Source organism: Lepisosteus platostomus, chromosome 8 (assembly GCF_059453375.1).
Source record: "Lepisosteus platostomus isolate fLepPlt1 chromosome 8, fLepPlt1.hap1, whole genome shotgun sequence".
Lineage (NCBI taxonomy): Eukaryota > Metazoa > Chordata > Actinopteri > Semionotiformes > Lepisosteidae > Lepisosteus > Lepisosteus platostomus.
In genome coordinates this window covers 46,182,942-46,199,264 of record NC_142618.1, presented here as the reverse complement: position 1 = coordinate 46,199,264, position 16,323 = coordinate 46,182,942, and the positions used below count along the sequence as shown (strand labels likewise).

At 35.2% G+C, this 16,323-nt stretch overlaps 1 protein-coding gene across 1 annotated transcript in view; it reads right to left on the bottom strand.

Annotated features, from left to right (window-relative positions):
- sugct (succinyl-CoA:glutarate-CoA transferase) overlaps window positions 1–16,323 on the bottom strand; it is a 203,085-nt gene that overhangs the window by 148,652 nt on the left and 38,110 nt on the right. Inside the window, exon 9 of the mRNA XM_088643711.1 lies at window positions 9,416–9,511. Coding sequence (XP_088499837.1) covers window positions 9,416–9,511 — 96 coding nt within the window. The remainder of the gene's footprint in view (window positions 1–9,415; window positions 9,512–16,323) is intronic.

Below are 16,323 nucleotides of genomic sequence, written 5' to 3'. Positions count from 1 at the left end.
TTTAAAGGATCTGTTTTTCTGGAGACTGATGACCACTCTGTTTTTTGCAGGAGCTTGTGGACTGTGTGTTGAAAAACATGTTTTAAATTAATTATTGCAGTAAAATATTCAGTATTAGCACGTGCTTTCAATTCACTTCAGTTTGGAGTCTCAGCTCCAGTTACAATCTCAGATCTCAGAAAATTTCTCTTTACTATTGCACTATGCATTAATTGATTTTCTATTAATTAATTCATATTTACTGAGGCATTATTGGCTCAGAGTCTCCAGTGTTTAGTGAGACACAGGTCTCACCAAACATGTTAGAATTTGTTACTTTTAACTGGGATGTTGAATCAGCCAAAGGCAAGTGCAAAACGACAACACATGGCTATTGTGATAGTGATAACACAATAAGTACTGAATGTACTGTTTATATAAATATAATTGACCACCAATTATGAGGAATCGAAATACTCTTCACAATGATAATCTACACTATCCACCAGTGCCTCCAGTGGTAGCGTTGGGAGTTCCTGGTAGAGCTCTCTTGGTTCCCAGCAAAACAGCAACTGTTCTGAAGTCAAAAGAGAATATCTGCACTTCATCATTCTCCCCATATGGGTACTGAGACCAAGTTTGCAACGGTATAATTGTAAACTCCAATTTACATTGGTTTATAATTAATAATTGGTCATTTTACATTAAAAAACCAAAGCACCAGCACAGCACAAACACAAAAAATAGGAAAATGGAACACAGAAAGCAGTTAATTCTTAATTATACTGGCTTGTTAGATTATTAGTGAGTAGTTCATGCATGTTAATTGTCAACTACATACTAACAGTAACTATCCAAAACAAGTCAAACGAATAAAGTGGATTACACTGGCATGACTTCTTATTCTATACAAACTACTCATTTTTTAACTCTATATACTTTTCCTTCATATCACTGCTGTGACATATTTCTCTGCTCAATATAACCAGGTGTATAAAATACTGTACTATATGTTTAATCTGCTCATCGGCAGTGCAAAGAGTATATTGATTTCTCATTTTTTGGTGGTGAATTACTATACATTTATATATACAATACATTCATGACTTATTTTGTTGTCACAATAGCCAAGTGTTGCCACTTATTACTTGCCTTTGGTGATTCTACATCACAGTTTAAAGCAACAAAAATCTGCTAATTCTAACATAAGGCGAGACCCGTGCCTCTCCAAACCCTCAAGGAACTTTTGCAGTTCCAAATTCAAGTTTGAGCAGACTTATTTGCATTAGTAATTGAACAAGACACCCTGACAAATATGTTTTTCTAACGAATGAAAATGTATGCAGCGTATCATAGTCAGAAGTACATTTAAAATAATTAAGTTAAATTATGTAGCTGGCTTTCCCCACTCCTGCCTCAAAGCACTGGTTTTGATACTAGGCTGGGGAACATTTTTGTGAGGATTTTGCATGCACTCCCCATGCTCATGTGAGTTACTAATACAAGAGATATATTTTTTTCTGCATTGTGCTCTAAATAAGACTCAAAAATAATTATCTGTGTAAGGAGTGTATTTAGTTACCCTAAAACCTTAAAATATACATACAGAAACTAAATACAGAATATATTGTATGTATAAGCAGGCACACAGATGGGGAGAGAAGCTTGGGGTCAGAGCGCAGGGTCAGCTATTTACAGTATACGGCACCCCTGGAGCAGTTGGGGTTAAGGGCTTTGCTCAGGGCCCATCGGAGTAGGATTCCTCTGCCAGCCGCGGGATACGAACCAGCAACCTTCCAGCCACAGGTGCAGATCCTTAGCCACAGTGCCACCACTCCGTGGTTTATTATTAGTGAACATAAAACATTTTCATAAACTCTTAAATACACATTTTATCATCTTAACTGTTGTGCTTTCCTGTAAGTTAAATGGGCTAATCATTTCTAATTATTTCTATAATTTCTATATTATTTCTAATTATATTTATCCTACATCTTACCAATTGAAATCCAGTACATACCATATATGCCTAACTCTCAGTTTACATAGGTACCTCATTCCTTAAAAACTATGGATAAAGTGAAATTTTGCTGAACAAAAATTAAATTCCTATTACTTTTTATGTAAAAGGTCATAACTCATACATTAGATCTAGAAAGCTGCTAATTCATAGAAATATATTAATATAAAAATAATCATTGTTCCCTTAAGAGAACTAAATTATTTAAATAGCTAATGATAGCTAATTAGCCCATTTAACTTACAATAAAGTACAACAGTTAAGAAGATAAAATGTGTATTTAAGAGTTTATGAAAATGCTTAGTTTATTCACTAATAATAAACCAAGAAATGCCACTAGAGTTTTAGATACAGACTATAAAATGTATGTATTATTTTGTCCAAGCAAATAATCCCCTTAAAAATAATTTCAAAACAATCTTTCCTGTTATTATTTTTATACAAATAAAAGACAGGAAGACATTAGACATTACAGTCTTCAAAGAAATCTTAAAAGAATGTCTTTAGAATTTCTCTTAATGCTTAAATCATGTTGTGCCTTTTATTTTCATCAAAATCTGGACTATGTGGCTTAAGCATCCAATGTAAGGAGTACAGGGTTTCAAATACAGGTACTCTAACGATGCTGTTCATGCAAAACACTAAATTAGTTATGTTTGTGCAATTCAAAGAAATCATGCCCATGAAAATTTAAGCAATAGTCATTTACTAAAATAATCACTTTGTATAGATGATTTGAATCAATAATATTCTTTTCAAGGTGCATAATGAGTCCTCTCAGGAAATCAATTGCAATTCCGGTCTTGCCTTTAAACAGCTTTTAGTATTTCTTCTCCACTCCAAAGGTTCACAGTACACATGTTCAAGTGCTGTCCTTGTTTCACAATGATTCAATATGATTCAAAATAACAAAAGGAACTTCATTTCACAGTAAAAGCCTATTGCTAATGGCATCCAAAAGACGTTATTTTTGCTTCAAGTCTGGAATTTGATTAGTGTTTTCCTGCTTTTTATGGCAATAAGACAATGATATTAGTCTTTCTTCTCTCTACAAAACACAAAAAATTACTACATTTTTTGTTCTACTTGCTTGATGCTTAAACTTTAAGGGATATACTTATGCTCCATATACTGTATCCCTTGTAAAACACCATGATTTTTGTCTTGATTGATTTGATTTTATTCATAAAACCACCTTAGAGAAAAATGATTTTTACCTCATTCATACAACCACCTTAGAGATAAAGTACTGTACATGCTACCAATAAAGGTCAGTTTACAGAGGAAAGTGTCCAAGTCTGACTACAGAACTGAGGGTAAAGTATGCTGTGGTAATGGGTTGTGGAATTGTGGAAGAAAGGCAAGATTGCCGAAATTCCTCACTCAACAATTTATTTTTCTAAGACAGGAGTTTGTGGAAAAGACAAATAAACTATCTGAAACATCCATAAAAGAGAGAAAGTACAGCTGGCAAGATCATTTCTGTGATGGTCACACCTAGCCATCTTAACCTGATTTTAAAAATACATGAGAAACGGGTATTATCAGGACTCTGTAAATTATCCATGTTTGTTGCAGAGACATGCGGGAAATCACAGCTACAATCGTTTTCTGTTTATGGTAAATTACAGCAATGTAATAGTCCTTCATCATGATCATTCCATAATACAGAAACTGAGGTGATTTCCAGCTATAATACTGTTTTTGTTCCAAAACAATGGAAGTGAAATATCTTTCAGCCATAGACTCTGATTTCTGTTGTTTTGTAAACAAAAACCTGGAAACTTTCTCCAAATATTAAACATTTTAATCAAAACACGAAAAGAAACAAACAATGGGAGAGCATTCAATCCATTTCACTCATTACTAGTAGCTAAACTTTATCCAGATGTTTCAGTACTTCAGTATGAATTAGGCAACAAAACAGGTAAGAGCTTACAAAAATTAAGCAATGAGGTTTGGGAAAACACTTGCAGATCTAGCCGAAAGATATCTCATCTTTCTCCTAACCATTGTCCTTAGTATTACACAATGTTATGGTTTACAGTTCCCTGTAAGTCTATGATATAATTATGTTGTTGAATGCGAGATTCTCTGGTTAAAGACCAAGTCTGTGAGTTTACTTACTTTACTGAGTCCATGCCCATGCCCATAAATCATTGGTGTAACATCTGGTCACTCTTACCACAAAGTGGTGGCAAATCATGGGGTCACGGTATCTGGGATATCTACAAGTGCTTTTTGAGACTCACCAACTTGTTTCACCCAATACTTTGATTAGATTTACCACCATGTCCCCAGAAAGAATCCCAGAAGAAAATTAAGATTCCAAGAAGCAGAATCGCGACCTCCCAAAGTAAGTTCCTTAAGTAAGACTTAACCAATGAGGGAAATATCTGTGGTTGTCTAGATTGCCTACAAGGCCCATCAAGGTTTGTTTCACTTTTAAGCAGGGTAAGTTTTCAGAAACTGGAAGCTTTTCTTAATTCTGCCAGTGATTACTCCTTAAGAACGTAAACTTTTCAAATCTCCTTTACAAGCACTTCACGAGCACTGTTAAAGTGCTACACATTTCCCAGGTAATTGCTTCCTCTCTTTCCTGTTTGGGTGTCCTGTGTGGCCACAATATACTGTGAAATATAAACAAGCAATGCCAGATGTGTTGGTAGAACATCTTCAAATGATAGAGGAGCCCACTGTGAACATTACCCAATAAAATAAACTGGAAGCGCTCACAGGAAAGGCTCGACCAAGTGAAAAGTGAGAACAGAAAAAAAATATTTTTGAAGGGCTTTTCTAGAACGTTCCTCAAGCAAAATCTGCCTTTAAGGAGGCTTTTCAGAAGAGCAACATGGGTTATAATAATATTCCGAACTTAAAAAAGCTTTTCCAAGTTGTCCTTGGCTTGACAATTTCTTCTCCTGGTAAATGCTCTTTCTTTTAAAAACATCACCTAGAGTGCCTGTGCCTTATTTAAAGAAATATGCAGAAGACATTAACCATAGTGGTGCATCACGCACTGCAACAGTTTAAATTCCCAATAATATCAATGCACAATTATCATTATTTTGAACCTAGCCTCTTGTAATGTTCTGATGGTAGTCTCATAGTCTCTAAACTGCTCCAACAACAAGGACATGTTTAAGAACGACATGTGGATTTTCTGCATTCTGCCCCTGCAAGAGAACTTGGAACTGAGATTTCTGAGCCTCCAGATCTGATCCTGGGTCATAAAAAGGAGTCTGTGTTGTTCATACAATATATACAGGCCCTGAAGGAAACTATGCAGTTTCCTGAGCTTTCAGCATTGTATTTCTTTTTTTTTTATCAATGCACACTAGAGCAATTACTGTATCTGCTTTTTTTGTGCTGTGATGATTGTGAATTGTTTTCAAGACTCCTACTGTATATGCATAGTGGGACAAAACGTTTCAAGTAATACTGGCTTTTCTGTTCTGTTCAGCTGTCCCTAAAATGTTAAAACTTGTATCTCAATCACCACAACTTGCATTTGAATGCTAAAGGATTTACCAACAAGTATTGGTAATGTTGCATTAGTATTTATGGCACATTTTTGTAACAATGTTAATTATCTTTATCTATTCCCGTCATGATTAAGGAACATGCTATTTTATGGGCTTTAAGTTAAAGTTTAACACTGCAAAGGCTTAAAAAACACTTTGACTGATCGTAGAAGGTCTTTGGTGGACCAAAAATAAATGATCTGATATATGTTGGATAAGTCAAGTCCAGGAGATGATCTAAAATAAACTCTTAAATTTTTAGGAACATTGAAAAACAACACTGTCAGTGAACTCACCAAGGAATTATTTCATTTAAGAAATGAAGAGCAAAAAGGTACAAATCTAGGGACCTTATGTGCCAGCATTCTTATGAAGAGCCCTATTTATAATTCAGCTACCTAAAGTTGACATACATTTGTTTCCTTTTCTTTTTGAGAGAGCACATTTTAATTTGTCTACCACATGTTTTCCATATGTATTTGTATTATTAGTTTAATAATTATTTTCATATATCCTTTCAACTGGTTTTTAAAATAAAAAAAATTATAATGAAACTGAACACATAATTCTCCAAACATCAATATCCAGATGGAAGAGGAGTGCTTTGATTTCCTTCAGACCTGCGGCACTTCAGAGGTCATTGACAACACATTTTATCACTTGCCAAGAATACAGAAATCCGCTTATAAACACAAGCCGATCCATATGTAAAACACCCTATCACATTACAGAAACTAACAGGAACACAGGGAGAACATACAAACTCCACAAATAGCACCCTGGGAATAGAACCCAGATCCCAGGTAACAATGCTAACCACTGCTCCACTGTGCTGCTCTATTTGAAACACACATTTTGTAAATATAATAGGTTATAAGAGGCTAGAGTCTTTATTGCTAATATCTTACAATTGCTGGTTGCCTAAAGATGTTTCATCAAAGTACCATTTTCCTATAGATGCCTGAAAAATCTACAATATATAAGCTTAATAATACAAAGTGGCTTTATCCTTGTTAATTGCGCATATATTTGTGTATTATAATCAGGTCAGTAGGTACCATTTAAAGTTTACAAGAGTAATGACAAATATTGCAAAAGCACTAGAAAGCAAAACAAATTACAAAGATAATAATAAAAGAAATAAAATGATAATTACAACAGTTTCATTTTGACCCTGACCATGTTAAAGATTTCAGAGTAATAAGTTTGTCAAAAGCATTTTATTTTTTGCAAAGAAAACCCATAAAAGACTACATGATTACTAAAATTAGTTTCTGTCTTATTCAGCAGTCAAGATAGAAGACAAATGCAAGGCAGTGAGATATCATTCTGTGATCTCCTGAGACAGATGCTCACTCATTATTTTTCAAGACAAACACTGGGAACCTCAGAAGCACTTATTTAGTCATAATTACTTCTGCTTTCTAAGATAATGTAGCAATTAGCAGGCTGCCACTGGATTTAACTCTGCAAGGAGAATTTCAATGATAAATCTTCTGTGCAAATGAAATACAAAACCCCTGTTATGCACATCCGTACTGTACTACTGTCCTTAAGTCACCTAAAATCCTTGAGAAAGTGAATGGAGGCACTGACAAGGCTAGGAAAACTGGTGAAAATCCAGGACTTCCTAAGCTTTTGATCATTCGATTTGTGAAAGGATATATGGTCCACAAGAATACAGGGAAAATAAGGGGACTTTCAACGTCCCAAATACAGCAAGAAGGCTACATCAAGTAGGCAGCTGCGTCACACCCCAAAAAGGCTCCACAGCTGAAACATGGTTCAGTTTCTTCTCTTTTCAGCATGGAATAAACCTTTGCTTGTGCTAGTGCATTACATGCTATATCTTTAAAATCTCAAATTACTGAGAAATAGCTGTTACCCTCCAGAAGAGGCACCTATTCTTTCAATGATGTGGTTTATGACTGCTTTTTCAATATTTTCAAGAATAAATGTAAATATCTCTGCTGCCTGGTCATTCAGCCCTGAAACCTTGTCCTCTACATCCGTAGCATAATTCCTCCTTCGTTTCAAATTGTCCATTTAAATGAGTTGCAAATGAAACAAAGCTTATTGCTTTTTGTTTCTTCTCAGACTCACTACTAGAAAAAAAATTAAACTCTACTTAACAAAAAGAACCATTACTGATATGCACATTGATATTTATGAGTATGATTTAAGAAATAACTCTTTAAGCTTTTAATGACTCCTTAAACTCCTCAAAAGCTTTTATCTTTAATCATAAGCCAGTTTTAGCACATTTTTAAGGAGATTGTAATTCTCACAATACTTTAACTTTATGTTATTCCAGGCTTATTGTTTTGCACTTAACATGCTATGATAACAATTTGCATAGGAAACATTCAAACATTAACCTTTAGAATAAAAACAATATAATTGAATCACATCTAGACTACATTTTTATGAAGTAAATTATTTCCCTTACTTTTTAATTAAAATTTGTAAGTGACTCTGTCCCATATAGTTATTATAAATTAATTTAGCAATAAATAAAAAAGGAATTCGTGCAAACTGGACATTAGAACAGTAGACATGAGTATTAACGTCAGATGAGTTCAACCTTTTACAATGCAGAATGTCTGCATCTGTGAAACACAGGAAGTGGACTCTGCTTTTGGGAATGGAAAACACATAAACCTAGGAGGCATACTAACCAAAGAAAAACCAAGCCGCTACTACAATTCCACAGAACAGGAGCCTGAGTAATGGTTATGTTAATTCCTTTATAATGATCCCAAATATACTACAAGTACAGTTACAGATGTCTCTTGTAAATAGTGCTCATTGGACATATCCGTACACTTAAGCAAATACGTAGATTTTGGCATTCATACAAATTTGTGTAACTCTTCACAAATGACTAAAGGACTGCAATTTCTTGACCAGATATGAATTAACAATACTATACTTAAAAAAAACAAGGGTCTGGAGATTAATTCTTTCACATTTAAATCAGTCAAATAAAATAGAATCTAAAATATAACAATAAAATTATTACTCTTTACTATGTGTTCCTTTAGACTGATTTTGGTCTGCTTTTACAGTTGTGCTGCACACTATTCCTACTATTTTATTCAACAACATGTATTTGTGATTTCTAGAGTAATGCAAATGACAAGACAAGATTTACACTGTTTAATTTGGCAAGTTACCATGTTAAATACCAAAGTCCTTGCGACCCATTGCACAATTAACAGTTTTATTATGGTGTATCATTAGGGAGTTGGACTTGGGACTTCCTCCAAAAAAGGGAGAGAAAGGTTCTCTGTTATTTTGTGGTTTCTCACAAGCTATGATTAAAATAAATTGTTCACAAGGTTGTTATAAGCCTTTTTCCTTCATGGTTCAAGGCTTACTTTATGTGAATACCAAATTGCATTACTGTATTACTAAAAGGGCTTTATACAGCTAGATGTGACTTTTACTCATTTTCAAAGTCCACAATAGGATCCACATACACATAACCAGTTTATAGCAACAATTACACTAAATTTATCATTTTGGATGCTTAAAAATGGGACCTTATCAACAAAAAGATGATTCAATGCCCATACTTAAATATCCTTCAAATCTTAATATTTTTTGTTTAAAAAACTGCATCCTTAGATCCCATTGGGTCACGTTCATTTGCATTCCTGGAATTTCTGCGTTGAAAAACTATGTGAACAAGTACACCCCTATTTTTGTTTTCACAGCACAAACAGCAATGACATGGGCAGACACTGTGCCTTAACTTCAAAATGTGTTTAATTGTGGATTTTGGTCATTTATATTGTTGTTCTAGTGTTGATGATGTTTTATTTTATTACTCTTAACACAAAAATGTTCAAAATGTTTTTCTATACTGTACGTGCGGCGCCGTTAGTACCTGATAAGGAACGATGCTTTCGTGAGCCGTGCCCCATCTGCGGGCCTCCTTCTCTCCGTTCAGATAGTTAGCTGCTATATGGGTAAGACACGCTACCTGCCGGAAGAAAAGACATGACACGCGTGTTCTTCATTCACAGTACTGTAAGGAGGGATTTCACGTAGGAGGCTGTGTCAGCATGCAGGAACAGGTAAAGGTTTTTTTTACAAGAAGGCCCCACACAGTTGAAACGTTGTTTCTTTTCTTCTCCTTTCAGCATGGAATAAACCTTTACTTATTCCTGTACTGTAAGGAAGATACGATCAGTTCATCCACTCATCCATTTTCTAACCACTTTATCCAATATAAGGTTGTGGAGAAGCTGGAGCCTATCAGGCAACAGGTGCAAGGATGGGAACACCCTGGATGGATTGCCAGTAGGGCACACACAGACACACACATTTCCCCAGACACCAATCAACCCATCAGCATGTCTTTGGACTGGGGGAGGACACCGGAGCACCCAGAGGAAACCCACAGGAACATGGGGAGAACGTACAAACTCCACACAGAGAGCACCTTGGGAATTGAACCCAGGGCTCCAGCACTGCGAGTTAGGAATGCTAACCACTGCGCCATTAGAATATTCTGTTCAGGCTACATATCTCACAGTTTGAGGGCACACAGTAAGGCAAGCAAGCAAATGCTTTAAGAATGTAAAGGACTACCATTATCTAGATACCAAATAACCAGAGCTGTTGGGTTTTTTTTAAACTACACTAAGACAGAGCAAAGGTTAGGAAACGTTTCAGTTAGCAAGTACACTTAAAAAAATGTGTGTCCATAGATTAGGAAAGCCATGTTGTCATATGATGAAATCTTGTCATAGCTGACAAACACAACTGCTCCTGAAGGGAGAAGAGTATGTCTCTACACCAAAATATGACTCTGTGTGAAGGTCGCCATCAAGTGCAACCAATACTTGAACCCTGGACAACATTGAGCCTCTACAAAAGCCAGCCTGGCTCTGACAAAAATGCCAGCACGAATTAAACAAAACATTCCTAAATCACCAGGAAAGAAAAAAGGAAAAACGCCAGATGAAAACACAAGATTCTTCACACCACACTGCTGTAAACCTTAGCACATCAACGATGCCAACTGGCTTTAAATAATCATATTTAATTATAGAATGTTTTAGTTTGAGTTCCTGCTATTTATATACTTCCATACATTTAAAAATCTTTTCTGATTGTTTCTAATTAAATAGCAAAATACGATAATTATTGTTCCAGAATAGTTCCAGAATAACTAGGCACAAGCTGGTTAAAAGAACTTTCCAATACAATTGCAGTGATCTGTGGCAATTACTATCATTGCAATGAAAGGGTCTTTGATCTACGCATACTCCTTAGTATATTGAAAGAAACCAGCTGTGAGGAGACTCAGATGCTCTTCTTAAAGTATTTTCAGATGTATACAGCTCTTTTGGTACCGTGATGACCAAAACTGAAATATTAATAATATTCAAAACAAGATTAATGCATTAAATAATGTTATTGCATTCGTTGCATTAATTATTCTACCATATTAATTATACTTCATATCCACAATTGGAAAATCTTTCATAAATATTTTAGATGTTTTTAGATTTGATGGTTTTCTAAAAAGTATAATATAATTGGTAAAAAAAAATAAAAAAAATATTTTTTTGTTTATATCATTAATTTTGCCTTACTTTATGGATACATTTTACTCTACTGCATTTTTGTTGCAGATGCAGTATTTTGCAACCAAGTAACTGTACAAATGCTTGGACAAAACAAAACATCATTTAAGCATTCCAAACCCAGTTGACGTTTTGAATCTTTTTAACATGCAATAACCCGAGTTAATAATCAAACAATACAATGCTGTTTTAAAAATAATCATTAATCAGTTATCCAGGTAATTGTTCACAGTTTTTGGTGGTACTGTTTAATTGTTTTCAAAACAATCTGGGGCATTCAGAAGAGTACTGCACATACAGACAGGTTTTCATGTTACGATGCTTGTTCATGCCCAGTGGCATATGTGTGATTCCTTTAATGTTTTTAACGAGGTTAGAAACACAAAAGACAAAAGACCAAGAGAAACCAAATAAAAGAAACAAGGAAGGGAGCCTTGGGCAATGGAAATGATGCAGCCTGGAGATAGATGTTACAAAGGTGTATGAGACAAGCTCTCGAAAAAAGAGAGGAAGTCCAGCTATGCAATATTACATGTCTCATGTGAATATTGTATGGGATACAGTGTATAAGAGCTTCTCTATTATGAGCAAATACAGTATATTTCTGACCCAGTTATCATGAGAGGGCATGGCTATATGCCACCAGGGGAACAAACTTTCAACTTCACAGGCCAGTAATGATGCAAAGGTCAGAGTGTTTGACTGGAAAGGGCCACCTCCTCAGGTACCAAACACCGCAACAAGAGCTATAGAATCAAAGGACTATCATTATCTAAATAATGGCTATCTATCTAATAATGGCTATCAAATAACTAGAGTACCAGTGGGGTGACATCTGTCACATGCATTATCTACATCAGGGTACATTTTAGCCCGTTAAGTAGATATTCATGATTAACAAGCTTCTGGTTAGACTAAATGATCAAGAATGGCTTACAAAGTCCTAGGACACGTTTCTAATGACCTGAACACTCCTATTACTACTCACTAAGTGAAATGAGATTCTGCCTGTAAATACATGTAAAAAATGTTTACACAGGAAAGTCTAATCATGTCTTCAAAGCAACTAGTTAAATTTAGAAATCTTCTAGGTGGACATTGCCAGAGCTGTTGAGCCAATCAGTCACAACAGCCAAATATCAGAAGATATGAATCATTCCCAAATGGGTAAAAGCCAACAGTTTTATTGCTCTTTCTTACTGTGAAAAATGTAGGCACCAAGCTGCGAACATTAAATGTATCCAGCTCTACCGCAGGCAAACAGTTCAAAAAGGGATGATTTCTGGTTTGGGAGACCAGAGGGAAGTGCAGCACATTGCAAGGCACAACAGAAATCCCTGTTATTCACCTTCACGTTCCTAAATAAACCATTCAAGATGACCACATATGGATTCAATCTCCAGTGAGGGGACTGTTCAGGATTTCTGTGCTATTTATCCAGTCTTCTGCACTAAAATGAATTAGGTGCACAGGTGTAGGAAACTGCTGGCTTAGTCAAGCTATAATAATTAGCGACAATTATATCAGTTTTAGACTTTTTATACACTATATTTGAACAAAACAAAGAAAACTTTTACAAAACTATCTTTTCAGTAGGAAAAGAAACTTACATCTCACCGATACTAGCAGCATTTAAGTGTTTTCTTTAAGCACCTCTTTTCTTTAACACCTCTAAAAAGCGCCAATGAACATGAATACAGCTGATGCCTAATAAACATGAAGAAATAAAAGAAAGTTGACATACGGCAAAACAGAACCTGTCCCTCTCACTATATATACCAGCTTCAACTAGGGATTAAATCAGATTTACCAGCTCAGCATTTTAGTCTATACATCTTTACAAATGTTACAGAATGTCAGCTGTAACTTAATCTAGTTATTGTTCTGTACTAAAACGCAAAATGTCTTCATTGTTTACTTGTGTTTGTTTTTTCTGCACTGTGAAAGCACGGGACACTTCTCTGGTTTGTTCAAATATTTAGAGCTTTAAATAGAACGACAAAGGGTTGAAAATGGCTTGGTTTCTGCAATATTCACCATTTTGCATTTATACAACTTAATTGCCTGGATATTTTTATAAACTTAGTGTGAAGTAACAAGGCACATTACATTCCTCCTATCCCCAATGTAATGAAATTATTTTTAAAAAACATTTTGCTGAACATATTCTAAGCATAGAAACATCTCACTCCATTTGTGTATGTTTTTAGAAAAAAAACGACTCACTGTATTTGTGTGTTTATGTATTTTTGGCTATTCTTTGTATAATTTTGGTATCAATTTGATTTATGGATCTCCTCATTGGGAAAAAAGTTGATCGGGACTATGTGTTAAGATGACCGTGGTAAGTCAAACAAAATGAAAATCAAGTATGAAAAACACAAAATGAATCCTGTATGCCCCACTTCTCAAGAGAATAACACCTTCATGCTATCAGTATGTTGGGGGCTAGACTAAGTCTGAGAATGATAAGAATGTCACAGTCATTCTGTGGATGCCCTACTCTCCAGACATGAGCCCCACTGAGCTCGTGAGATGACATGCCATCTAAGTCTCAGAGACCAGCAACGTAGGAATATACTAGTCCAGACTATGTGAAAAGATTACGACAGAATCCACCTGGTGCAAAGCATTCATTCCAGTTACACAACTGTGCTACAAACCTGTCACATTCAGCCCCTCCTGTTGAGTAACCTTGTTGATGACTTGTATTTATCAGCCTAATGAATAAACTGTACCCATACAATGTTTTTGTGAACTTGTTGCAGTTTTAATTGATACATTTCATTTGATATTCGTTATATGCAGAAACGCACAATGCAAAATAGAATGTCATAGGAGAAACATGACCACAATTATAAAACCTGAAAAAAACTGAACATGTACAACTTGCTTCAAATGACTGGATACCAAAGGCAATGATGTTTCTTTACTTATTGCTTGTTTATCTTAATGCTTTGGTTGCATTCCAAAGGACTATTTTTCGCATTAAAAATGTTAATTACTGTTATATTACACTATATGAAAGTGAATACAACATTCAAGCAACTGGATTTGCAAATTGTATATAGTTCTTCAGTATCAACATATTGCATCCTAACATTGTGATTTTAAGGGGAAAAAAGCATTGAAAAACTCATTGTAGAAAAGATGCACACTTCTCCTCTGACATGCTGCCATAGCTTGGCTCAGTTCACTTTGTCTTGGGTTGACAAAGGTCGGAGGTTAATCTGGTTGCTCAGGTGGGTATCAAAGCTACTATTTTTATCCTCTAAAGTGACTCTTTTGCTGTGATAGGAATGGTGTTTACAGTATGTGGGTTGAATTGCAAACTCATATCACTAATCAGTCTTCCTGGGCCTCTAAAAGACATGGAGCGTGTCAAGACCTGTTACACTGGCTTGAATAACAGGAAGGCTAACTGTGATAGTGACCACATCAAAAATTGCAGTTGAAGTGCTGACATATTTTGCTAATACATGTCTATAAACTGTAATCTTATCTTACAAGTCACAAGAGATAAGTCAAATTACCAAACAACTTGCTCATCGTTCGACACCAATGTACTTCATGCTTTTTTAATAAAAGTTCCTTTTACTCTGACCTCATCCTGTACAGTATATAACCTAAATAAAGATAGCATCCACTTTGAAAATGAACTTATGCCATTAAAGAGAGTGGATGCATGAAATTATTCCATGTACACAAGCTTAGCAAAAAATATAATTGTTTTAAAAGTAAGACCAAATAAATCTGACACATAATTCTCATTTTTTACCTGTTTTTTTCCCACAAGTCCACAAATGTTATAGCTGACACAACTGTAGCCCTTATAATAATGTATTGCTTACAATGCCAGGATATGGGGCAAAGGAACTTCACAACCAAATATTACTATTGTCTTTTTGAAATTTTTCGATAGAATTTGGAAAAAAAATATCTGGTTGTAGGATTAAGTACTACTGGAGGAAGGCACCATTTTATGAAAACCAGTCACAATTCCCATATCCCTGTGTTTTTTAAAGAAAGGTGCTGAGATGGAATCTTCTTTCCTTCAGTTTGTTTGTATCCATTCCGGATATGCCAAACTGGATTTTCAAGTGTTTCCAATTTGAGCTGATTATGTTAATTGCAGAGATCATGTGTTTGAAATTAACCCCAATTTCTTTCTCCGTGCACCACAAAGAGTTCCTTCTGCCCAATCCACACGAAATATAATCCCTACTCAACCATCATCATTTATAAAAAAATAACTTTGCATCTTCTTGCTTAGATGTTAAATATTTGTTTTAAGAACTCCAAGAAAAATAAAAGAAATCACATGGAGGGTGCTTACCCAACAGTTTTCCTTAAAATTACACATAAAAGCCTGGTCTTTAATATATTAGTTGCCCTGACAACAAATCACCATTTAATCAGCCTACCATATTTCAGTCAGTAAACTGTTGTTTTTAACATATTTCAGCCTAGGCAGGTTGTCACATAAGGGTTAAATGACAACACAAAGTTCAATTATACCCATTCACAACAAAGGATTTAGGCTAATCTGTAAAAAGGTATGGGAATCAAATACAGTGTAGCACAGCAAATTATCAAAACTTTAAAACACTTGCTAGTAAGATACCATAGTGATATTCTATCACTGATAAAAAAAGCGATTAATTTAAGAAATTATGTTATGGTTGCATGAATTGCCGCCAGTATTTGTGGTGATAACAGGAGTTAAAAAGTGCATCACAGTCTAATATCATCAAAGTATTAAAGCATTCCGCTTTTGATTTAAGGCGTGACTGATTTTATTAAGAGCTGACAGCCCGTGCAGAAACGTGTACTGAGCTGATTTGCAGTGTTACAGGGCTGGTTAATCAGTGAGAAGAGAAAAATCAGAATTCAACCAGAGCTTCAGATAGTCATATACTGAATTTCCTTAAACTGAAATCAGTACTCAGTAACGGAAAAACCTTTCACCAAAGGAGCATGCTTTCCTGAAGCTAAGTAAGTTTCAGTTTTGATCTGGACCAATTCCTGAGAGGGTGAGAGAGAAAAGAGATATTAGAAATACTAGAGACTTGAACACAAGCCTCTTAAACCAGGTCATGCATTCCTTCAAAGAGTCTAGGTCACTTTATCACCTAATCAAGTGCTACTACAAACACCACTTATGTGTATATAAGAACTGCCTCATAACAAAAGAATCTCA